The following is a 26,969-nucleotide window of genomic DNA, read 5'->3' as shown; positions in this document are numbered from 1 at the left end:
CAAGCAAACACCCCTAATGGTACACAGGGCTCCAAGTAAATGCACTGGTATTTATCGACCTTAATTAGGCACTACATCCCCCTACACATATCACTTTCATCACTCCATCATATCAGTACCTGGCTTAGGTAACCATTAAGATACTAAACATGTTATTCTCTGTTACTTGTCATATTAATTTCTTTTTTCTAAATATAAAAATTTTGTTATACCACAAAGGCATGACCTCTACTTCACAGTTCTTTGCATCAGTCACCACCTGGTGCATTCTGCAAGGTGCCTTAGCTCTATGACAATGGAGGGGGAAGCCTTAAACCTCCCATTTGGTGAATCTGTCTGGAGAGAGAAGACCGAACTCCTTACTTTTGATCCTCAGTGATTATGAAAAAAAAAAAAAAAAAAAAAAAAATCAAGTAAATCCAAAAGCAAATCTCAGGAAAAATTTCAAGTTATCTGCTACTCCTATTTTCACATAGTATATTGTTTACTTTTTCTTCACTTCTTACAGCAATCACATCTCTGCAGCTGCCAGCCTGACTAAATCTCCAGCATCCTCCAGTGAAGTGCTTTAGTGAATTTAAAATTAAAAAAAATATTAAAATCTACTTTATTCCTTTATTTTTTATTATTGGGGATAAGGGTGCACAGGGATGCTGGGCTTTAACCTGATCAATCTACTGGGGTTAACACATACTTCTATTATAATTTCTTTTTATGCCCTTATCCTTATAATTCTGTGTCTCTTTAAGGGAATTTCAGACTTCTCTGCCAAAACCTGCCATGAAGCATTCACGGAGTTTCACAATCACCAGATGATCCCTGTTGTCCACCCTTACTATCATGCCACCCTTGTTTCAGCTCCATTACCTCCCACAGATAAGGAAACTTCCATAGCAAATCCACATTTTTCTGCTGTAGCAACTTTTTTTGATTGTTCGAGATTATTTCTCACTCAAAACCAAAGCTTTCTCCCAAGACAGATCTTGCCTTTCTGCCCAGCACACTCTACACTTGGCCTGGACAGCTGCAAGGCACGCAAAACCCTTCTGCCTCATTCAGTACTTGTCATTCATTTAGTGTTAGTCATTTTAGTAAGCATATAAGTCTGGAGAGGTTGAAATTCTCATCCTTATGAGGCCTTAACAAAGTATTCTTGAGACCTAGGTTGTCCACAGCTCCAAGGAAACTAGTATCTTTCACAGGTGCTGTACTTAACTACCTTTAGAAGTGCCAAGATAAAACACATCCCGAGTTTTCTTTTACATCAGTTTCAAAGACTGCATAAAACTTATAAGGTTTAAAGACTGACCACTAACAGCAGACTCAGATATTTATGACCTGTCTGATGGAATAATGCTGCCCCATTCCCTCCTTAAAAGCATCCTCAGATCTAGCACAGAAATACTGTGCTAGCTAAGTACACCTTGAAGCTCACATGAACTATCAGGTTCAGGTGGGGTCAGGGAACATGATGACTCCACATACAGAAAACCATTTCCAAATAGGTGTCATCTCCTCCCAAAAATAGTTTGGGGATTTCAGATTCACTCTGCATTACTATTACATAGGAGATTCAAAGGTCAGTCAGTCAAGAGTTGTAAGTTCATAGCCTTAAATTCTATTAGCAGCTTCTTATTCTTACACCATCCACCTCTAACCAGAGGGTAGATGCACAACATATAACTATTTCTGAAATAAGTCTTCATCTATGCCTAAATGAAACTGGCATCTAAACAGTCTTATAGCCTAGCAAGTAAGAAGCATTCCAGCATAGAGGAATCTCATCAGCCAAGAGCCATCCTGCCCAGTAAGTGCTTACATCAGTCCCATTATTCTGGATTTCAATTCCATAAGGCCAATCTATGCATGGAGAAGGGGGGGGGGGGGAATAAAATAAAACAAAACAAAGCCACCACACCATACCCCAAAACCAAACCACACCTTTACCCATCCATAGCACTGCCCTGAAGATGAACTAAACAAGAACATCATTTAAAAGCCACCGTGTCAGGATATACTCCTGCAGTTCTGCCTCCGTATCTGTCCATGCTACTTCCTCTCCTATCAGAGGAGCTCCCCCATGTTACTGTGGAGGAGCTGCCCAATGCAAATTCAATGCAACTTCCACAAAGGTGTAGATGTGATACAAAACTGCATAGCATTACCTCAGCATTTTTAGAGGATTTTTCAACAGAAGTCAAAGATTACTGGCACACATTTTTGTCTAAGGGGAGCTTTCTGTAAGAGAACTTCCTTAAAGTTCTCACTTTAAGTAGTCCGTTTTCACTGTGCAATACTTTGTTTCAAGCCTTTAATCCAAGAACTTTGAACGACTAAAGAGATCTGGTTTGGGGCTAAACACAAGAAAGATGGGCAACATGGGATAGAAAGGATCCTTCTTCAAACAAATTTATCTACATATTCCTCTCTCATTCCACATGTGACATATCAGCAAGAGGAAAGCCAGGTATAATGTATGTAGACTGTGAATAGCCTCTAAACTGAGTAATGATCTCACATGTAGGAGTCACATACAGTCCAAAAAACACTCGTACTAACACATCTCAAATTCCAAGATCAGTACTAATCCAAGATATGTTCACTTTATTATGTGACGATATAAGCACAAGATCAAAACCATCCTCATTTAACATATGCTCTATTCATGCACCCTATTTGACGCTCCTGCTTTGAGAGGAGCTGGTTTTTAGTTTTACCCAGTTAATAATGGTATACAAGCTCCCTAATAGAGATGCCTTCTCTTATAGCTGCTGTAACACAATATATTTTTAGCAATTTTGGCCATGCACTCTCAAAACAACCAACACGTACACCTGTGCAAACCCTTGCCCTCTCCACTGATATTTCAATCAAATCAGAGCCTAAAGGACTTATTTTACTATGACAAAATTTAGTAAGTGCATTGGAAGTTCAAAAAAAAAAAAAAGCAAGCCAAAAAGTAATTTAATACATCCCCGGCTGTGGGCAGAATATTTGTTACAAAAATCAACTGCACAAAGTATTTGTATTAACAACTTTTCCAGGGTTGGAAAGACAGCATGCTCTGCAGTGCCCAACTCTGGATTACAATGAAAGGCACCGCCAAAGACTTGATGCCTTTCTCAAAAAGCATTCATTTAAGATGTAAAAGAATAGGGGGTTTGGATTCAGTGGGCTATTGCTAACCTTACCCTCAAGTCTAACTCACTGAAGGCAATGCTTACCAAGTGGTACCACTTCACACACTTCTTCAAAACCAGTAACGCTGATGGAAGTTACTGGAGGCAAAGACATCTGCAACCTAACCATGGTTTTGGCCAGACACCTACCTAACTGAGCAATGCTAGTACAGAGCAGCACACACTGCTCCAAAAAACAGGAGGGATTAGCATCTGTATCAACTTTCACAACAAGCACAGCACTTAGCAGAGCTATTCCACCAATGCTCAGCTATACATGCAAGAGTTGAACAAGGCAGTGTCCGGAGTTGATGCAACACTTCAGTTCCAGACTCAAAAGAAAGGCCAATGGAATAAAAGACCCACACAGTTCTCTTCCCCCTTGTCCCTCTACCCACTGAACCCTTCTGGCCAGCGACCTGCTGTAGCAATAACTGGTGAAACACCACCAGCCTAAAGGCACACCTGGGAAGAACTTGGGAGGAAGAGATTCCCCCTCTTAGCAGAGGTAAGCTGTTAGATCAAGTAATCACACTAGGTCATCCCAAATATGTCTGCAGAACCCAACTTCAGCACACACACTAGTGCGTTTCCAAGAATCCACCTCAACCAGGAGCCATGAGCACACCTTCTTAGCTGGGAGCCATGAGCACACCTTCTTAGATGGGAGCCATGAGCACATGTGGAGTGATTTTACATAGAAGCATCAAAATTCCCCCCTGCTCCCTCCCAGGCTTCACAAAAGTCCTTTTGCCAAGTTTGGCACATACAGTTTGGCACTATATTTATCACTGAGAAGTTCCTTTATCAAGCTGATGCTTCACCAAAATACCAGCATGCTGTTATGCCAACTTTCATTTCTATTAGCAATGGAGATGGACAGAAGGCATATGTTCCATCTATCTATCAGACTGCTACATTGAGAGCTCTCTCTCTTTAAACTAGCCTGGATATTTGTGTTACAACTGCCACACTGATCACAACTGTACTTTGTGACTACTTCATGCTTGTCAGTATGCAAAGTGACTCTTTTCCTGCACTGCACTAAACAATGATACTCCAAAGCATGTTAACATTTTTAGATAGCACTTCTTATTTCTCTTTCTCCCCATCCCTAACACACTCTCAAGAACCTTAACAAATAGCAGAGGCAGAAAACCATCAGTGCTGATCTTACCTCAAGAAGCTTTCGAGTTTTCAAGCTGCACACAAAAATATTTCTCTGAAATCTATCTTTCCAGGCCAGTGCCAGGCATGTTCCATTGGAAGATCCAAAGGAAGCATTAGTACCTTGCTCTAACACAAGAATTCTCATATCTGTACCATTCTTAACAGTTCAAATCCTCAAAGACAATGCAAGTGGTACTTTGACAGGCATCTAAATGAATGGTTCCACCAAAAACCCTGCCCAAGTTCCCAGCTCTCTGCTGTTTCAGCACAAGCATGCCTGACACAGACAGGATCAAAGAACCGATCAACTGTAAACACCCTTCTTCTGTTGCTGAGGTTTTTCAGCAAGGTCATTTCCCAAATGGCTGGAAGGAGCACTGAATGACTCTCTTTTTGTTCTTTCTTGGCAACAGCAGCATGCTCACTGCAACCTTCCTACGAGCCCAACTCCTCTGATTGCAATGGGATCAGCTCCCACACCATGCAGGCTGAACACCACCAAGCACTTGAGGAAAAAAAGCTAAGCCACATCATGTCTTTACACACCGAATTTCATTAAAGCATTGTTCACCATTCTGTGGAGGAGAACGATTCACACCTGCAGAAGAGCATAAAAAGGAAAATTCAGCTGGCAAACCATTTCAGGACAAGGCTAAACAAAAGGAAAGAAATACCTGAAGTTTTGAAATGGTAAAGCTCCAGGACAGGAAAACATGTGAGTCACCAGATACCTGCCAGACAGAGATGTACTGGGGACCTCCAGCTTCTCCTTAAAGAAAAGGTTTAGTTCTATTCTGGTGTGTGGGAAGAACTGGGAGTATGACAAGGACCTTCCTCCTCCCACCTCTGAATCACTCCCTGCCCTAGAGAGAGCTTTCAGATGTACCTTTCTGCTGAAGCAACAATCCACAAAACAGCTCCTGTGAAAAGGGACAGATGTCCAGGCTCAGAAACAATCCTTCCTGCTTTATTTGGGCAAGGCAAAATAAATGTGAGCTCAAAAACAAGGTAGCCTCTGCAGAAAGCAGTCATATTATGGCGTGAAAGATGCCTTTAATTTTACCCTAAGAAAGAAAAAAAAAAAAAAAACACAAACAAAAAACCAGACACTAAACTTTCTGACTGTTCCAAATACAACTTGAGGGGAATGGAGGTCAAAACCCCAAAGTGATACACTAAATAGTGACATTTTATCAGACTTAATACTCCAAACTTCTTTCTAGCATCTGGACAGCTGAATATTTGAACACATGACCCAATCCTGATGCTTAACACCACAAAAACCTAAGATACTGGGGTGGGGGAGGGAAAAAAAAAAAAATAAAAAAAAAAAAATCACAGTTTATTTCAGCTCATTTCCTAGGATACACCATTATCCTCCAAAGACTTGAGGATTCAGCTAAAACATAGCAGAGGAAAGACACCTGCACATCAAACACCAGTAATCTGAGTTTGTCAAAAACTGCTTTGGGTAATGAAAACAAAATCATCCTAATTACAACATTCAGCCTAAAAGAAAATACTGCAAGCACAAAGAAAGATGTATTAAAGATACTCTTGGTTTTATGGCTGATTTTTAGCCTGGTATACAACTATTACCTAATGGGAAAAGAAGGTGACATAACAGGTTAGTAATAAACTCCACACAGCTTTAGCTCTTCAGATAGTTGCCAGTTTAGGATTGCATATGGGGGGAAAATGTGGCTGAAAACATCTGGAATACTGAGATCACCTGAGTACCAGTTAACACAAAGCACTAACTACTTAGTGAACACAGAAAGGAAATACTGCTCTGCATTGGTCAACCATGGGAGGGTTTTTTCCAACACTCCTGTTGACACAGCACAGGACATTTATACGCACTGGTAAGGCTAACCACACGTCAAGGAAGACTTCTTTCTTTAAGCAGATGTGTTAAATGACCTTACCCAAACAATTTACCTTCCCCACTCACAGTTACTGATGTGTCAAAGAAGTCCCATGTAGTACAGAAGCTCTACAGATACAGCACATATTCAACTTCTTATTTCAACTTAGTCACCTAAAATGCCATACCATCAAGAAACCAAAAGCACATCATTGCAGGGGGAAGGAGGGAAGAAAAAAAGCTGAACTGCCAAGGCAGCCAGAGACTCTGCTCAAATTGCCTAAAGCATTAATACCAAATGTGTATTATTTTTAAGTTAGAAGGGCTTGTTCGTTCAATACCAGAAACCAAGCTTTGTTATCCTGGATCTGCAGCACTGATTCTCCAGTTCCTAAACCCAATTTCCCAATCAGCTATACCCTAAATAAGCAGAAATAGTTCTGGTTTTAAAACACAGCTAGAGGAAAAAGCCAAACATACATAATCCCATTTGCCTTCAGAACCAGTGGATGAGGAAATTCTCTCAGCTATATCTCTTCCAAAGACATCATTCTCTTTAAAGAACTAAAGTACTAGCTTAAAATATGAGGCACTTGGCTCCAGCCTGCTCACAGGAATGATGTTTATAAGGACATTTCCGGAAGGAATAGCTGAGGAAGTAAACAAATTCACATGGTGCTACCAATACCTAGCTCCACCTTCTGCAAGAGGTCATTTTATGCAGGGGGCTTATTTTAAACCCAGATATTCACTAATAACTTCAATGGAATAGAGCACACAGAAAAAAAAAAACAAACTTTAAGGTCTTTTAAAAATTATGCACTGTTTGACCAGACACCACTGATGAGCTCTGCATCCCTAGATCTTTGCCATACACATAAAAGACACTGGTTTATCTTTGCTTACCACCTCAGCCAGTTAACAGAACGCTCAGCCTCCTACCCAGCCCATGAATTCTGGTAACATAGTATCAAGGGGCATACCCTAGTCATTATCTACAGGACAATGCCAGAAGCAATTAAAAGGTTGTTAGCAGGAAATGGCAAAGCCACTCAAATCGTTATTGCAGTTTTCCAAGCTGATTTTGCTGAAACCCAGACTTAGGAACAATAAGGAAGGGCTGTTAAACATTTTCAGCTACTGCTTCCTGGGGTCAGCTACAGCCAATTCCATTGCTGTGCAACCTGGCTGAGGGCCGCAAACACAGCCACAAAGATGCTGTGAGGGGCTGAAACACCTCCGCTATGGAGACAGGCTGAGAGAGCTGGGCTGGTTCAGCCTGGAGACGGTTCTGAGGAGAACTGAGAGCAGCTTCCAGTGCCTAAAGGGGCTACAAGAAACCTGGAGAGGGGCTTCGGACAAGGCCCTGTAGGGACAGGACAAGGGGGAATGGCTTTAACCTGACAGAGGGGAGATTGAGATATGTTAGGAAGTTCTTACCTGTGAGGGTGGCGAGACCCTGGCACAGCTTGCCCAGAGAAGCTGTGGCTGCCTCATCCCTGGCAGTGTTCAAGGGCAGGTTGGACAGGGCTTGCAGTAACGTGCTCTAGTGAAAGGTGTCCCTGCCTGTGGTAGAGAGCTAGAGTGGATGAACTTTAAGGTCCCTTCCAACCCAAACCAGTCTGTGATTCTATGATTCACCCAACAGTCCTGTTCCTTCAGGGATTTTTGAGAACATACTTTACATCCTTCCAGGCAATTTCAAGTTCTACTCCTCTTCAAAAGCAATTACTGGATGCTCTTGCCAATTCTATTACATCATACTTATCATATCCCTCATGAAAAATAAAACCAAGATTCCATCCACAGCACCAATCCAATTAAAATATTTTCTCCAATAGCAGGCTTTGTGTTGGGAGCACGTAACATACAGGTGAGAACTGGCATTTCTCAAGTATCATGACAAGATTCTTCCTAGAGATGGAGAAGTAGTCTGTGCCATGGACTCTACTGTGGCTCACCTGTTTTTTTAGCCACACCAGTTCAACTGAGGAATCACAGAATGGTTTGGGTTAGAAGAGACATCATTACATTAAGGATCATCTAGCTCCAACCCCCTGCCACGGGCAGGATGCAAGGTAACTTGCTAGACCAAGTTACATGTTATAGTAACTAGACTGATAAGGAAAATGCCCAAACCACCTTAGGTCTTAAACAAGTTTGGGGCTTTTACTTTTTTTTTATTTTATTATTTTTAAAAAGGGATCTCTACTATTTTGCTCTTTTGAAGACAAGAAACAAAATGGTAGAGGCAAAAAACTGCCCAAGTAGGGAAAAAGAAAACATAAACAGCATACTTACATAAACAGCATACCTACAGCATGAACAACCTGGCAGTATAAAAGACTGAAGTGTCCATCAGGGTAGCACATACTACGAGGACAGAGCTCAACTATTTGCATGTTCAGTCATGTATTTGAGGACACAAGATGAAAGTAATAGCACACAGAACATACTGTAACATGGTCAAGAGAAACATACTGGCTCTTCAGCAGCCCTACAGAATCCACAGGCTTTAGTCCTGAATTCTAATTAAAACAGTTGGGATTAAAAGAAGTAATTTGTAAAATAAATTCTGTGTTTCAAATGAACGCTTAAGCTGTTAAAGCCTTCCACAATTTAAGTATTACAACCATGTGTCTGTGATGCTCTTGAAATCATAGCAGTAAGCCCAAGTTTGTGGATTAACACCTTACATGTGAAGCTGAAGAAGTTAAAAGTAGTTTATTCTGCATTAAGAAATTCTAGAGAGTTGGTTGTTGCTTTATTTATTTCTTACTAGTCAGTTTCATTACTATTTCAATTGCAGCTGAGAAAATAAAAACTTTTATTTACAGCAGCTAGGAGGACAAAGTAAAAAACAAGAACACATAAGAAACAGAACATCTCAAAACCATCCTTTACACAGGGTAGCACTTTCAGGTATAGTTAATGTAATGAATATTATGCAGATCTAATCATCATGAGACTTTTTGCTCAAGGAGAAAATTGAACTTAGGACCTCTTAAGATGGATACTCTCTGTATTAGGAAAAGCAATTACAAACTTTACTGCCAGCAGCAAACATTCCACAGGTTCAAAGACTTGATATAAGCTTGTAAGCAGTTTTTATAATACAATTAAACCTTTCTGTGCTTAACAAGAGAAGCCCTAATGCACTCCTGACATCAGATGTTTAAGTAGCAACTTGCTCGGTTTTTTGTACTATTTCACTATTTATTCAAGACTAATGTTGAACAAAATAAGAACACTTCCAAGAAAACTGCATATTTGTATTTATCTGAACCTGTTGAAAGGAACTGCTAAACCATGTTTTCAAACAAAAAAAAAGGAAACATTAGTTTCCAAACCCTAACAACATCCTTAAGCTTCCCATTTTATGTCAGCTTTCATTTGTCTCACCTGCAGAGATGTCCCTTCACCTTACCCTTCAACATCTAACATGTCAACTGACTAAATTTTCCCAATGTGTCCCTGCACCTATCGAGCTTTTGCCTGAACACTCCCTGTGAGCTATCACCTGATGGAAGGGGCACTTAAACAGGCACAAAGTCCTATTTAACAACTGTACAGCTCCTTGAGCAGTTTAAGAGAATGCTTCTATGAAAACTGAACGTGATCCTTCATAAACTGAGGCCACAATTCAGCCAGGAAGCATGCAAGTAGACCTTCCCAGTATCTAACTTCTACTTTAAGATCCCTCTTCCTGCAAACTGAAAAGATTCACCCTTATTTTTAATCAATTGGTGGTTAGGGAAAAGGCAATTTCCCATTTACAGACAATACCAGACCACACTACCTAGAATCCAGCGATTTGCTGGAATTCCCAAAAGCAACCTTGGAGGTTGCCATGAACACTGTAGTAGGAGCTCATTAAGCTGTTGGTATGAAATTTCAATTCAACTTCACTCAGCGCCTATGCCTCCACACTGACATCTAAGGTGAAAATGTCTGATTGCAACTTTTTATTCCATTCTATCAGCTCAGCAACAACTGAGCCAAACAGTGTCATTCCACTCATGGGGGTTTTGTCATTTAGCACCTGCCAGGTTTCCCATTATAACTCCTTGGACTTGTTGCTACTGTCCTTCTGATTTTTAGAAGCTGTCTCATTAGTAGTCAAATCAAGAAGTACTACGCTTCAGAGACTAGAGAAGTCTTAATGTATTCAGCATGGGAAAGGCAAAAAACTTAAGACAAACTGTCTTAAGTTTATAGAGATAATGAACTGAAGGGCTTGTAGGGAACACCATCTTTTGCAGTGTTTCCACAATAGTTTCCATTACAGCAAAACCATAAACTTGGATTTGTGTTTTTTCATTTTAAGTGCCTTCCAGACTGCCCGTGGTCAGATGACCACAATCTAACTGCTGAAAGCCACATAAGCTATTCTCTTCTCAACTAAGTCTGAACTAAAGAAAATTTTAATCCCAAACAAAAATACCTCAGTAATTTTTTATTTTTTTTAACTTAAAGCTTCTAAAAAGCCAAAATTAAACATCAGATTGCTTTCAGACAAGTAAAACTCCCTTTCCCTCAAAACACATTTCCTCCCCACGAGCTGCTGGGAACGACTTTGATGTTAGATCCTCTGCTCCATTAATCAGGCCTTCCTCTTGTTTGCATTCCCAAAAACTGCGATTTCAGCTGTGCCTACCCTTCAAACTGTATTATTTCATCCTGGAGTCATGGGGAGAAAGACTACAACAGTCTTTTGCAAGCAACCTGAATATCATGAAAAGGAATTGCTATAGCAAGTATGTGACAAAATGTACACTATCCTGAACTTACTGAACTAAGTACTATTATTTTTTTTATCATTTACCTACCCCTGCTTAGTATTTAATCCCAAACCACCCAGACGGGGAAAGCCTTCACTTACTATGAAAGCCATCAGGGAAGCTTCCAAATGTAAAAACTGCCTTCCTAACCACTGGTACCTACAGCATGTGTCATTCTGTCAGAGAACAGTGAAGCATTCTTCTGCTGCTTGTAGTAGTTAAATGTCCATTTGCCTTTTTTTATCTCTCTACAGGTCTTCTCATGAAGGTGTGTGTTGCCATCACACACAACTCACCTCAATGCTTTAACTATCAACCCATACACCTGCAGTCATTAAAAGGCCTTCATCCCTTTACCACATGCTCAAGAGAGTAAAAGAGTTTTTCAGGTACCTACAGGACTGCTAGACAGCACAGCTCAGCACATGACCATAGCTGCCTATCTTAACTTTTAAACCCTCAAAACTTATATCTACACAAAGATATCCACTTTCCTAAAAATTAACACTAAAGATACAAAATTCCAAGGATAAATACTTGTTAATTGCACACTGTGCGCACTTTACCTCAAAGAAGTTAGATAAAATGCTTCCTGTATCAACTCCTGCAGAAATAAAATGCAGAGCAGTCCTTAACCATCCAAAAACCTATCACCATCTCAGCCCAGCCATGCCTTAAACCTATCAGACTCTTCCTTCCCCTTCTTCCTACTCATTTTAATTTCTAACACAAAAGTAGATATATCAGTTAAAAGCCAAACTACTTATAAGTAAAGTTCAGAAAAACAGCTTACAAACCTGAGGAGGAGTTTTTTGAGGAAAAAAAAAAGCCAACGACAAACAACCCAAAATAAAGAAAAAAACCCAAGTGCACATTCAACTTTGAAGGTTACAGAATTAAAGCTCCTATGCAAAGCAGCTCTGTGCGACTATACATCAGCTTCTAGTTTTGCTTTGCCTTTTCCAGCAATACCTACCTGAAAAACCTACTGTTAAACGAAAACAAGGTAATAATGCTTCCTTGTACGTGGTTCAACACTGCATGGGAATGGTGGGTGCTATCAGGTTTGAAGCGTGAGCAGGACGAGAGTAAAGCACCCAGAGCTCTTCAGCAGCCTTCACTTCAGCTGCACATCCAGCTTCTTTGCCTCAGGATGACCTATTCCCAAACCCAGGAGCACAAACGTGTCTACCAACGTGCCCAGAGCTCCAGCCTCTCTCCAACACCGAGCTCCGGGCATACCAGTACCATTTCCACCATTCCACTCTCCTACTCCGATACAAATCGTGGCAACCGCACACGGAGACACCACACAAGGAGTCGAGGGGCATTTGCAACGCTTCGGGCGCCTTTCCCTACAGCAGCGCCCCACATACGCAAAACCACAGAGCAAGCTGGAAACCGGGTGAGGCTCCAGAAGGTCCCCCGGTCCCCCCATCCCGGCCACACCGGCGGGTGGGAGAAAGAAGGGAAGGAAAGAAGGCGGTCAGAGCGCAGGTCCCCCCATCCCCCCCCCGCGCAGGTCCCTGGTCCCGCCCCGCCACGAGGCCGCTCCGGTGCTGCCCCCTTCCTGCCTCCGACGCAGGCCCCCGCGGAGACCCGGGAGGCTGGAGCATACAGCAATGATAGACTGGGAGCGATAGGAAAACCCCCGGGCCTACCCCGCCACCGGGACACCCATCCCGGTCATTGCCCCCTTCACCGGCCCCACAGAACCCCTCACCCACTTTCCCCCCCTCCGGGGCCCCGTCTCGCCCGTCCCCGTGGTACCTCAGAGACCTCCTCTTCTTCCTCTTCCTCGTCGTCTTCCTCGTCTTCCTCCTCCTCACTACCGTTGTTGCTGCTCTCGCTGCCGCCGCCGCCGCTCTCGCTGCTGCTGGCCGCCAGGCCCGCTCGGCCGCTCCGCTTCGCCTTCGGCGGCACCTTCTTCTTCAGCAGCAGGTCGCACACCCGCACCAGCCCCATCGGCGCAGCCGCAGCCGCCGCCGCCGCCCCGGCCGAGCACGACGGCGAGGTACCGGCGCCGCCGTTCAACCCCTCCGGGGGACCGGGCCCGGCCGTAGCGCTCCCGGCCTCACCACCGTCACCACCTCCTTCGGTCGCCGCCACCACAACCGCCGCCGAGCCGGCCGCCTTCTCCATAGCCGCCGATCCGCTTCGCTCAGCGCCCGGTAAGGAAGAGAGAGGAGAAGAAGGAGGAGGCTGCCGGAGCCGCTGCCGCTGTCTCGGTCACCTCTAGGGCCGGCGCCGCGCCACCTCTCGCGATACTTGTCGTTGCCGTTGTTGCCGCCGTTGCCGCCGCTGCCGCCTTCAGCAGCGGCGGCGGGCACGGCACCGCTCCCGCCGCAAAAGCGGCCGCCGCCGCCACGCCCGGTCTGATCTAGGGCCCCACCGTCCCTCGCCGCACCCGCTCCACCGCGGCGACCTCTTCTGTGCGTGCCTCAATCACCACGCCGGAAGCGCCCTTAACGTCATCACCCGCCGCTGCGCGCCCACTTCCCTCCTCGGCTGACCTGGCTCCGCCCCGCGGCTGAGGTAGCCGCGGTTCTCAGTGGCGTGATTGTTCCTGTGTCGCACTCGTCCTAGTTAGAACGTGGTTTGATGAGACCAGGGTTAGCCTTGAGTCTCTTCGTCAGGCTAAAAATACCGGGAGAACGGTAAGGCTGGTCCTTGTCAGGTTGTGGGGCAGCTCTATCTGCCCTGTCTACAAGTACGCTTGGCTCTGAAGAGTGCTAGTCACAAGTGATGTTCTCCTCAGAGAGTGCACAGCACACTCGGAGCCACCTCCTCAGCCCTCTTTTAAAAGGAAGTTGGTGGAGTTTTATTTAAAAAGTAGGAAATGCCAGGATGCCCATGTCACTTTGGCCATGAGCTCTGTGTCGGTTGATCTCTTTTTCTACCTCAGGCCAGTCTGGCCAGGACTTTAATCTGTAGAAAACTGCTGCCTCCACTGATGTGGGTCAGGTCCTACAGTAGCAGAAGTTGTGGCAGTTAACTACAGGCAATCGATGCGTGCTCACTGAAGGATCTGTCTTAGGGTTTTTTTCCCCTTAAACGGGATGGAAATCAAGGAAAAGGTTTTTAACCACATAAACACATGATTGTAAGGAGTGTTAATGGCTCCGATGCACTGAAATGCTACAGATGTATTAGTGTTTCAATCCAATAGTGTCCATTGCAGTTATGTTTTGCAGAAATGCAAAGAGCTGCTTGTTACTTGATTACTTTATTCCTAAGTGGTGCCCTTATGCTTATTTTGGTAGCATTGGAAAGCATGAGCCATGTCTGCAGCTCCTCTGAAACGAAACGCTGCTTTTAAAAACAGATCTCAAAGCACCAACGCTCATCAGGAAAGCAAGTCTGCATGGTTTTCCCCCCAAATCTTTATGTTCCTTACAGTCCACCTAAACCTACATCTTTTTACAGATGTCTAAGTCCTTAATAAAAGGACTGTGTTAGTCGTGACAGCACTGCTAATAAATTACTGTATTTCTAAGTCATCCAGCTACAACTGTAGTTCTTAACCTCTCTTCAGGTTGCGAGGTCTAAGATGAACAATACCTTTATAAACCCCTCCGTAGATGACACTTTGATGTGATCCAAGGAATAAACTGGATGTTCCAGCTACCTACCACTTCCTGGTATGACTGTAAAAAATGATGAAAGATTGGCAAGAATAATCCCTTTGTCCTCCTGTGCTGAATGCATTGGTTTTTACCGATTTACATAGAGATACGAGCACAAATGATTTATTTGTGCAATCCCAGGAAGCAGAAAACGGAGTTGTCAGTGAATACAGGTAACCTCAGCCTTACCACCTGAGATTCATGGTGCACATGTGAAAAGATGTCACTTTTTTCAAGCAATAAGTGTGGAAAAAGTGGCCTGGTCTTCATCATTTGACCCAAGAGGTGCCTGACTTCTGTGAACATGTCCTGGGTTCAGCTCAAACCACAACAGAACAAAACACATCTTAGATTCCTGTGGCTGTACAAGAAGCCCAGCAGAGGAATAGCCCATCCAAATGCCCCTAATTCCCCTGCTGGGGTTCAGGAAGGGTGGTGGCAGGGCTGGATTTTACCCTTTGAGCTATTAGCAAGGAGTTGCCCTCCCTTTCTGGTGCAGCACCAGGCTGGAAAATGTCAGCAAAGGGCTGATCCAGCACTGAGCTGATTGAGGTCAAGCAGGGCTGCAGTGACGATCATTCCCATTTAATACTGTGTTTTAATACTCGGCTGCAACATTTGCTTGTTACTTCAGGTATCCATATAAGTTGCTAGGCTTGGGAACGATATTTTGAGCCACCCAGTCCAGTTTGAATGAAAGCAACTGTGTTACGTTATCACTGCATTGTCTTTTCAGCCTTGAATCCGGTGGAGTAGTTACAAAAAGCTTCTGTTGGCATGGGCAGCATGGCCTATCTGAGGGTGTTTGTTCAGTTTATTTTATGATGGTGACCTCTGTTCTGATCAAAGAGTTGCTCCTCCTAATCTTGCAGCATAAAGCAAGTAGTTTCCCTCTGGTTTTATGACATAGAGTTTATACCTGCTCTCCCTACCACCCTGGCCACTTGGATCCTTTTGTGAGTGCAACAGCAATCAAAGCACTTGCGGCCTTTAGAGAAGCTTAGTATTAGATTCAAGCTTTGGCTTTGTCATGGGAAAAGCTACCAGCAGAAGTCAGCTTTCAATCCTGGGATGGTCTGAACAACTTGGGAAGGTATGAAACTTCTCCAGGTTGCATAAGAGCACTTTGTATTTACAGATATATAGAATCATAGAACAGTTAGGGTTGGAAAGGACCTTAAGATCATCCAGTTCCAACCTCCCTGCCATAGGCAGGGACAATACACACTAAACTGTGTCACCCAAGACTCCATCCAACCTGGCCGTGAAACGCTGCCAGGAATGGAGCATTCGCAGCACCCTTGGGCAACCTGTTCCAGTACCTCACCGCCCTCTCAGTAAAGAAATTCTTCCTTATATCTAACCTGAATGTCCCCTGTTTCAGTTTAAACCCATTACCCATTGTTGTGTTGCTGCAGTCCCTAATGAAAAGTCCCTCTCCAGCATCCTTGTAGGCCCTCTTCAGATACTGGAAGGCTGCTATGAGGTCTCCATGCAGCTTCTCTTCTCCAGGCTGAACAGCCTTGGCTTTCTCAGTCTATCTTCATATGGGAGGTGCTCCAGCCCCTGTTCATCCCTGCGGCCTCCTCTGGTCTTGCTCTAACAGCTCCATGTCCTTCTTATGTTGAGGACACCAGAACTGTACACAATGATCCAAGCGGGGTCTCAAGACAGCAGAGTGGAGAGACAGGATCACCTCCCTCGACCTGCTGGTCACTCTTCTTTTGATGCAGCCCAGGATACAGTTGGCTTTCTGGGCTGCAAGTGCACACTGCTGGCTAATGTTAATTTTCTCATCATATATTTTGCAGGCACCCTGATAATCATCAAGACATGCTAATAATGGAAGAGTAAATAATCAAGATTTCTTTTAATGTATCCTGATTTCCCTATGGGTGTGTGACCCAAAGCTGGCTGTGCTGCTCTTAGGGAATGGACTGCATAGCAATAGGAAGGAAGCATAGGCCCTCATCAGGGGAGCAGTAACTAACAAGTACATTTCCTTTTGTGACTGTGAGGTTGATTAACTTGGAACACTTGGGTTTGTTGCTAACATAAAACTGCACGAAATCTTGAGAAAGATGGTATTCCTTCCTTATCCCTTTGATCTGTGACTTCTGCTTCAGTATTTATCCAGTTCCTTTTGGGTTATTGATCACCAAACACATAGGATTGAATAGCAGGAAAAACAGGTTTGATTCAGTGAATGCTCTCAGGAATTGTCTGATAGACAATAGATTCTGTAAAAAGTCCTATAGGACAATTGATGTGTTTAAACCTACACTGTGCTGTAATTATCTGCACAGATCTGCTTTCAGTTTCATAACTGCTGGAAGCAGTATCATCATCGAAGTCAGAAAGCAAGGATCTTGATTTTGTTTGCTATTGTAACTGGTACAGGAGCTGAAAAAAGTTCTTCATGCTTTGAGCTTCATTAACCCTTCCAACACACATGTATGCAAGGTGCGTATTCTCACACCCCATTAATTGGACTTTCACCTCGACCTCCTCTTCTGCCCTGATTTTACCCTCTCCCTCCCAGGCCATACAGCCCACCTGTGCTCTGTGCCGTGCCATCAAGCAGTCCTAAACACACTCTGGTCACACTCAGCTCTTCTTTCTTAGGTATTTTTTCAGTCTAGGAGCTGCTGAGCAATGTTCAGAACTTCTGAAATGATCAGTTGAGAGTTGGAGAGAAAAAATGGTGAAAGAAAGTGTCTTGCTCTTGATCTCAGAGACTACATAATCCAGCTTTTATCTTCAGTAACTTGTTGTAAATGCACTGAAATGGTACTTCTGAATGGCTGAAATACTTTACTTTTTGTGAAGGGATGGATGCATGTTATTTTCTCTCTGTATTTGCTTTCTGTGAGAACTTCCTGAATTTTTACCTCCAATTAAGGACTGCTACAGCTACCTTTTCCCGTAGTCTCCCTCCCACCAGTTTTGGAATCAATTTTTCTCTTTCTGTGGATACAACTGCTTTAGTTGTGTTCCTTTAAGTGCTAAAGAGTGACTGCCTCTTAGAAAGGGTGAATGCTGTCAGCCTAAAACTACCAAACTGCCTCTCCCCATGTTTATGTCCTTCTGAGTATATCTATGTTTAATACCTGTCACAGTAGGAGGAGCACAGAATATATACACCTCTCCAGATGAGATGATTATTCAAATGAGCTATGAAATTAATCCAAAACCCAAATAATGCCATTCTCACTGGTTATAGAATGAGTGAATTTGTTGTTTATCTTTGACATACACGGTTTTGCAGTTGTTGCAGCTTCGGTATGTGCTGCAATGTGTTTATTCAGATCATTCTGGGAATTGTGAGCCCCAAGTGATTGTATCCCTTCAACACACATACCAAAAGGCCTGGCTCATGGGACCGTGTTGATGCATAGCATTTCCTATAAAAAAAGCAAAATCAGGAGGACCTATCTGAAACGGGAGACAAGATAAACTAAAAATAATTATTTCAAACAAAAATGATAAATTTGAAGTGTTTAGCAATTATGCAGTTATTGCTGACCAAGTTGAAGGGAGAAAGAAATAAAAGAACACAGATGTGTCTACATTCAGGAAAGTGCTGCTTTCTGTGATAGAAATTTTTAAGGTTTGTCTAAAACACTCAGTTTTAATAACTGTAAATTACACATGAAAAAAATAATGATGAAAAAATGGGTTTATACAACCATGGCATTTACTTTAAATGACATTTTTTTTACTATCTGTACTTCTCCTTTACAGCAAGTTTCCTGTGAGTGAAGAAAGTAGATAAATTCCAGACAGACTGAGAATTAAACCAGGGTGGTGCTAGCCTGAGAGGACTGCTTAAAGTTACAGCAGCCCTGTTCATCGAGGGGCAGCACTTCTATGTGGACAGAAGGTAAAAGATTTACATTAATGCTACCACTCAGATACACACCCTATGATGGCCCCTTTGGGATTGACTACTGTTTACATCTGGCAGGTAAGCCAAGTTATTTTGCCATTTCCTATGCTTTTTCATCATCAGTGTCAGTTTGAAATACATATATATCCTAGAATCATAGAAGCATATCCTGCTCGAGTATCTTGGAAGTATTCATATTTCTTCTCCAGATACTGCTCTTAACATAGAATCACAGTATCACAGACTGGTTTGGGTTGGAAAGGACCTTAAGATCATCTAGTTCCATCCCCCTGCCATGGGCAGGGACACCTCACACTAGACCATGTTGCCCAAGGCTCTGTCCAACCTGGCCTTGAATACTGCCAGGGGTGGAACATTTACCACTGTTCTGATAGTTGTCCTTGAACCTTAATACAACATCATGACTGCTTCCTCATGGGGAGGATTGGGGAAGTAAAAACAAGTCCAGAAAGCAAAACCTGCTGAAGGCTGAGTCATTGGAGAAATATGCAAGTGCTCTGTTAAAAAAGAAAACATGCAGTTGTTCTACAGGCAGTAGTGGCATTCTATCCCATGAAGTCTTTGCTAACAAAGGGCAGCCCTATGCCTGTTCCTTCATAATGTCATCACTAGAAGCAGTCAACTAGAACTCAAGCGTGGTCTAGTCACGTCCGTCCACCCACAAGACATCAAAGTCCAGAACAGTGTTTGATGCCAGGGCATGTGCTGGGAGGCCCATAGGGGTGCTAGAGACTGTCAGTAGCATGGAATACTTCTGGTTTTATTCGGAGAGCAATGATTATCTGCCTGTATACTTGGAGTTGGTTCAGGTAGCTTAGTGGGACTTGCTGCTGCTTCTTGTGTGTTTTTGAGGGAAAGCACTCCCAAGTTTGGGGTGCAGTTATTGTAGCTCGAGTGTTTGAGCACAGGTGTGAATGTTAATGTAAACCAGCAAGCTGGTAGCCACACTGTCTGAGTTTTGTCAAAGAATCTGGCAAGTGTTAAAACTACAATAACGGCACAGGAGTAAATAGTGACATCTAATACAGCACTACTATTTTGGGGCTAGATATTCAGAGCTCTACTTAGAGACATGAGACTTGTAAACAGTTTTCCTGTAAGAATCCTGCCAGCAAAAGGCTACACTTCAGCAATATGTGTACAGTGTAGGTGCTATAGGATGACTGATTGACAGAAGCCTGGGCTGAAACACTGGTGGCCCAAACAGACACTCATTAGGCATCCTAAGCCTGGTGAGGCAAAGGGAAGCAATACCTTTTGTATTAAAATTATGGGTTTTATGTAATTTTTGTACTTTATTTATTTTTACTATGAGCTGTACAATCTAGTCACTATTTTATACCCATCTCTATAGTCTTAGTAGTAACCACCATATAACGGTAGTTTGAACTTGAAATTCTAAAGGGGTGATTAGCTAACAAATGGTCTCAAGTGTTAAGCTAGAAAGACATTTATTCTGCAATATATTTATTACTTTGGGAGTCTGTACTTTAAGAAATGTCTTAAGCACTTGTAATCTTAAAACTTATTAATATTCTGAGATTTACATTGTTACATGCAGAAATGATGTCTGAAAGTAGGTTTCAGGTTCCTAATTTGCTTCACATACTTTCAAAATGTTTATCCTGTGTGAGTATAAAAATGCCCTAGCAAATAGAGGCAAATAGCATCTGGATAAGATTCTAAATTTCTTTCTGATTCTCTCAAGTGCTGTAGAAGATAAAATAAAAAGAAGGCAAATGGTAAGATAAAGAGAAGGTTTTCTATATTTTATATATAATGGCTCTGTAATCCAAAACTGTGAATAAGACCACTGAAGACAAAACCACCTGTATTTGAATATCAAAGTTTACTTGTCAAAGTAATGTTTTGTTGTTCGAGGTTTTTTATTACTTACATTTAAAGTAGCATCAACTGTGGACTACCCAAAAATCAGCCAGGAGGTTAAGCATTTCTTACATTTCATGTTTTGCCTGAGTCCTGCCAGTCTATAATGATAATTTCTACAGTAGCCACTTTTTAAGTAAACAACTGATTAGTTCTGAAATCAGACCTTGAGACTGCTTCTCTTTGTTCAGCTCAGGAGATCTTAATGCAGGCAGCCGTCTGCTGACATGCAGAACAACAAGGTTCAAGCTGTTGCTCTTCTATCTTCACAGACAATGTGCCTGGAAAAATATTTATACTATCAGGCTAGTTTATGTCTGGACAAGACAGGGTGAGAAACTTTTTTTTGTGAGATCTTGGTTTCACTGAAGGCAATGTAAGAAATTTCTTTGCTACCTCAAAAATGAGTGTAAAATGGACAAAAAACTTTTTTCACAGAGCTCAAATGCTAACTAGAAAAATTGTCTAAAAGCCTAAAATGATCGGATTCCCCCAGCATCCTGTGGAGCCTGTTTTCCAAAACAGAACCTTCTCAGCCGTGTTTACTGTGTTCTATTCTACTCATTGACTCTTGTAATTTGCCATTTTGTCTTCACTTCAAAGCATTTCCTTTCAACAGCTATATATTGCTGATTCCTGATCTCTTATTTTAGGGAGAGGTTGGGATACAATTCTTTTTAAAAAGATCAATCTTTCTGTTATTTCACATTGACACAGTAGATGGAGCTGGCAATCCATCTTCAGCTATAACCAAAACCAGTCAGAATTGAGGGCCTGGACCGACAAATTCTTACTCATCCCAACATTCTGGACATGACATTTTACTAAAGCATTTGATTCTTAAACATCTTTTTTCTTAAAAAAAAAGAATAATTTTTTTTTTTTTCCCCTCCATTTTTTTTTGTCATTTATTTCCGGCAGACTAGATAGGGGTTTTTTTCATGTGTGACATATATAATGCCATTGACTTTAATGAAAGCTAATTACAAAGTTAAGTGCTGTCTTGAACAGCTTTATGTCCCTGAGTCACTGTTCTTTTCAATAGCATTTCATGTACATGGAAGGAAGGAATGCTGATGGGGTGAATTTTAATTTTGTCGTCTGTCATTCTCTGATTTTCTCATTTATGAACATGAATTCAGTTATGTTTCTAGATAAGGAAGTACAACAAGATAGGACTTGAGAACAGGGCTGCAGTAGTCAAAATACACATTTACCTGTAAATGTCTTGCGAGTGAATCTGGATAATTTATTCTCATTCGTGAATTTTGATGAACAAGCTCAACCTAAAACATCTGATTCATTTTCTGAAGTATGTGATTTTCAGTTATTCACAAGATATTCCTTTTCAAGGTTTAACATTGTATTCCAGAAGTCAGTATGAACACAAATTCACAAATTTAGGCATCACTAAAGTCTGTCCATGTTTAGCAAAGCTCTTAAATGCCACTTCAGTGAAATTTGAAACCTTTGCTTCAGCCTACTTGCAGTCAGCAAAGCACTTTACATGTAACCTTTCTATACCCAAATGCTGCACACCTCTTTATTAGCTATTGACTATTACTGCTCAGAAGAGCTGTTCATAAGGTTTGGAATGCTATGCTTTGTCAGTGTTACCTAGCATCTTAAAGTACCTTTCGCATTCTATATTCCAAATAGCTTTCTTTAATTTAAAAAGACCCATGTAAGGACGATGAAAACATTTTTCAATAAAAGTTCTTCTGAAAGTCTTACACAAATAGTTTGCAATATGAGCAGCAAATAAATGGCACATCCTTATTCATCAACAAGTTAAGCTTTCTCTTTAATTAGCAATCAAATCCAAGCAAAAGCTGATCACTTTGTTATACACTTCACTATAGCAAAGTTCTATGACTCTCACTGGAATATTAGATTTGGGTTTTTAGTTTGTATGCTAGACTATTCTAAAGAAGGTACATTACTTACCTGCCTATGTGCACTGTCAGTCCCAAGCAGGTGTACCTGGGTTTTGTTAAACAGATTACATTAGAGACAGTTGCTTACCTAGTGACTATTCTACTTTTTTTACTCTGTCATGGAGTTATTTCCTACCATCTGTGGAAATATTGTCAAAGTGTAATCAGCAGCCTGCACCCAGGTACTTGCCTGGCCCAGGGTGACTTAGAATGCTGCAGATCAGAGCCTTCCAAGGAGCCGATTTAAATAAATGTGTCTTTTTAGGCTATGTTTTTCACCCATAATGTGAAACAGCTGTGTGGTGATACCTGATTCAGCCATGGTGTTAGGAAACTGAGTTAGTTGTTAGGGAGCAAGTATGCTATAACAAAATGGGTTATTTTGGTAGTGATATCTTTGTTATATGATGTCTCCTATAAAGCATTAGAGTTAGGGGCATTCGACGTGACACTTTGCTAGTAATAATAGTAATCATTAGGTGACAACTTTGCCAGTGAAATTGTCGAGACATATATGGTTTCAAAGAACTTTGAGTTGAAGAAAGCAGCTTGAGCCAAAACTGCATCTCCATAAAAAAAGTTTTCTGGTTGTGTTTTTTTTTTTGTGTGTGTGGTTTTTTTTTTTTTGGTTCGTTGGTTTTTTTGGGTTGTTTGTTTTTGTTTTTTTTTTTGGGGGGGGGGGCAGTGTTTGGGTGGTTGGTTGGTTTGGGTTGGGTTTTTTGGGGGTTATTTTTAAGAGGCATAAAATCTCACCTTCTGACTGGGAAGAAAGACCATTTAGGAGATCATCAGATTCATAGCTGAGTCCTTCACTTCTTCCCCTTCTAAGATAAGCTGTTTTGTAGTTCAAATGGAATTAACTGACCAACACATGATCATTCCCTCCAGTGTTTTAATGAAGTTCTGTTTCAGACCACTTAACTATGAAAGAAACTCTAATGCTTTAGAGCTAAGGGAAAAAATCAGATGCTTCTCTTTGCTGTGGTTTCTGCTCAGTATTTGACAAATATCTTGTGCTGCGTATATTCACATAATGCCAAACACAAAGAAGCTAGATGTTTTTTCTACCTATCAAACTCTAGGCTTAAATTATAGGTTTAAACTAACAATAGTGTGTGTGTCTTCAAACTAACATATTAGAATACAGCAAATTGTTCTAACTTGCTAACACTTACAGAAAAAGGAATGTTCAGCTGACAGGGGAAGGAGCATTAGGAGACTGATAACTAAGGAGATAGTAAATAATACCAAGGATGCTAACCTTCAAAATAGCAGAGTGGCGCCCAAAGTGGAGCGAGACTGGAACAGACCAGAAGCAAGGACATACCAACCGCTAACTCAGCACTAGGACCTTGCGAGCATGTGCAAGCACTGAGATCATTCCGTAAACACTGTGAGGAGCACTATTGACAACCACCAGAGACCCCCACTCAGCAAGAAAGTGCATGCATAATTAGAGTGCAAATATTATATTTAGTTCCTGGAAAAGCTATGAATATGCATGAGTATGCTAAATATATAGCCACTGTCAGCAAATGATGGTGCGCTCACCTTTGCGAAACGATTCATGTGTGCACCCAGCGCTGCAATAAAGAATGCCTCTTTCTAAAGCTCCAAATTGAGTCTTAGTTTCTCTGACCAACTTTTGCGCTAACAAAACTAGCAGGAGTAATTGATAAAATGGGCTTTTTATCTTTTTTAAAGGTCAGACCAGGTGATCCTGACAGTCTCTTGACTGTGTGGTATCTACATGTTTTCAGATGTTACTGAGGTTTTCTTATGTCTTAGCATCTTTCAGCAGTGCAACGAAGTATAGCAAAACACCTCACAAACTTTTTATGGTGGAATAGTTAGTCATTGGAAATCGTTTGTAGCAATGATATCTCTCATTAACTGAAAGAATAGCCTGTTCTTTGCCCACAGGAACATTAGGTTTTTCTCAGCATGGAGGACCGCAGTTTCTCTGTGCAGAGTTTTGTTGGCAGTAGGTGGCATACCTCTCCCACTTGAGTTCTTGGGAAAGGGTTGCTGTCTATTGATCAAGGCTGGTTCTTACCAAATGCTGATACCTGTTCACTTCAGGACACATAGCAGCTTTCTCTGCCAGCGCTCTCTTTTAGGAAAGGATTAAGCTTGAACATCAGTTTTAGAATAATATCAACATAATCTGAGCTGCACCTGCTTTCTACTGTCCATACTGGTACATTTGCATTTAGCTAGAGTCCTTCCAGCCTGTGGTTTCCCCACAGCTCATTGCAGCAGCTTTGTTATCTGTCACCGTTGTTCCATCTGCAGTGGAGGCCAAGTTCCATCTTGGCCTCATGTGCAGGAGGTAACTGAACCCATAGTAAGTTTTTGCTGTGTGTCATGGGCATTTTCAGGCAGCTGGACTAAAAAATTTGTGTCATTTGGTGTGAAATGACTTCTTTAGAGTACAGTACCGAGTGTCTAAATGGGAAGATCCAAGGTAGGATCTCTCTTGGCAGTTTTGTAAAATAACCCTCTTCCTTCCAAACCCAAGGCCAAATAAAAAGCCTTTTGCATGCAAAACAGCATCCCACTTGCAGTTGTATCAACTTGTGTAAAATAAACTGTTTTTACACCATTCCTGTTCACCAGTGTCCCTGCTGGAGCTTAACCATTGTACACACAATCATATTTATATTTGAAGATCCACTAGTATAAATGCTTGCTTGCACAGACCTCATGGCAGGATAAAGACTTGAATTTTGACCTCACATGAATGAATCTGTGATTTTCAATGTTACCTCACTTAAAAAAAAAAAAAAAAAGAAAAAAAGGAAAAGAAAAAAAAAGTTTTCTTATTGCTTGATTATTCAGCGCTTTCCCATCTTCATTTCTTGACTCTTCAGTTCTCTGGTCACAACTGGGGTAAATAAGCAGGGCACTTTTCAAAAGCACACACTTTTCTCTAACAGGCTTTCCAGTGAAGTCGGGTGAATTTTAGCACTGGCTTCAACATGACCAGAATTAGGCCAATGCGGAATATATTTCAAAATCCTACACTGAAAACCTGATAATCTTATTAAATTATCAAATATCTACTTAGGCAATATCAGTGCCAAATAGACAGGAGCCTTTGATTTGTCCCATTTAAATCTGTTCTTATCCAACTTGAAGTTCAGTTATATGCTGAAGGGAGGCAGTACTTGATTTTTCTGTCAGAAATGGAAGTAGATAGATTGCTTACTTGATAACCAGGAATCAAATAAAATAGTTTTTTTTCTTTGGGAAACCAAACAAACAAACAAACAAAAAACTACACAGAAATTCCTTGGGAGGCCTAAATTTCACCCTATCCACACAATAATTTTTAGTTCCAATGTTACACCATTCTGTACTGTGTGTTGTGACCAGCTTGACCATGAAGTTTCCTTTTTGTGGGTGGCAAGATAAAATAACTTAAGTCCATTTCAGGGGAGTTTTTATTTGTTGCTACATGATATAACAACTGTGTGGGTTTTTTTTAAAAGAACAGAAAATTCAGAGCAATGTATCATGCATAAATGCCATGAGGACTGATAAAAATGCATGCTATCAGTAAACCAGTGAAGCTTACCAGCCAAGGGCTTCCACATTTGTTGTTCTAAAACCATGACAGCTACAAAGCTTTTATAGGATCTGGTTCTGGAGGTCTTAAAAAAGTAATTCTTGAATTTCCATAGAGATTATATCTTAATTTAGAGGCAGACCTGGGTGACAAACTGGCATCTTTTTGTTCTCTTCATTTTACACTTGGTTCAAATGCCCATATTTTTAATTTAAGGTCTGTTTACATTTGATGGTGACATGAAATCAGGTGCCTGCCGAAACAGTTCAGTTTTGCAGGTACAATTCACGTCACATTGGTCTCTATTCATTCAGCTTAATGAGATGGTCAGTTTAAGACAAAATGGGGCCTGCAGTCATCTTTTGGGTGACTTTTTCACACCTTTCAAGTTTTTAGACTAAAGATTGTTTCTTATGATCAGCAGGATAAATTCAGCACTCAGATTTGCATTTACAACTTGGAAGTCGTGAAATGCGGGTGGCCTTACATTTCTGAGAGTGTCACTGAGTCTAACACAACCTAATCTGCACATTCCTAGAAGTTTGAAGAGGAAAATAATAACCATTCTAGGAGACTTGTCTTAATACTGGCTAATAACCAGTATACCGGTATTGAAACACTGGCTTGTCTTAAAAACTGACTAATAACCACTCTAGCCAGTCTTGGTCTTGGGAGATGAGACATCAAGGTCAGGCAGAGTAGCTGGACTCTGTCATTCCTTGTCTGAGAACTGGGCATTTGTCAGTGTGGGTCATGGCTGAGCCCTGGTTCAAGAGTATAGTGTTGTAGCTTGTTAATTTGTTTGGATTTTTTGTTGGACATAGGTCAGGGTTAGCAGATTAAAAGATGTTTGTCATTTGAAAGGTTTGGACATGTTAAACATTCACTCTTTCTTGAGCTGCTTTGGTGTTAGATCACAAAAGACCATTCCTGGTGATGACAGATACATTCCAGAGGGTAATTTCCCATGGATTCAGTGCTGCCATCACTCAGACTCCTGAGTTTTACCGTTGTTTTCCACGGAGGCAAAGCTGCACTGGT

General features: G+C 41.7%; 1 protein-coding gene and 1 long non-coding RNA gene across 5 annotated transcripts in view; one reads left to right on the top strand and one right to left on the bottom strand.

Moving 5' to 3' along the window:
* Positions 1-13,518, bottom strand: part of ANKRD17 (ankyrin repeat domain 17) — an 87,968-nt gene extending 74,450 nt beyond the window's left edge. For all 4 annotated transcript variants that reach the window (XM_062627766.1, XM_062627768.1, XM_062627770.1 and 1 more), the window contains exon 1: positions 12,768-13,518. In XM_062627766.1, the coding sequence (XP_062483750.1) occupies positions 12,768-13,139 (372 nt within the window). In that variant the 5' untranslated portion in view covers positions 13,140-13,518. The remainder of the gene's footprint in view (positions 1-12,767) is intronic.
* On the top strand, positions 13,081-21,293 carry LOC134168283 (uncharacterized). Its single transcript, XR_009966481.1, has 3 exons — positions 13,081-13,168; positions 18,368-18,590; positions 20,693-21,293. It is a non-coding gene; the product is annotated as an uncharacterized LOC134168283 (long non-coding RNA).
* Positions 21,294-26,969: the final 5,676 nt, after the last annotated feature.

Source organism: Pezoporus occidentalis, unplaced genomic scaffold, assembly GCF_034315485.1.
Source record: "Pezoporus occidentalis ecotype Australia unplaced genomic scaffold, CSIRO_AGI_Poc_V1 ctg307, whole genome shotgun sequence".
Classification (NCBI taxonomy): Eukaryota; Metazoa; Chordata; class Aves; order Psittaciformes; family Psittacidae; genus Pezoporus; species Pezoporus occidentalis.
Note: the sequence above shows the minus strand (reverse complement) of the source record. Positions and strands in the feature narration are given on the sequence as shown.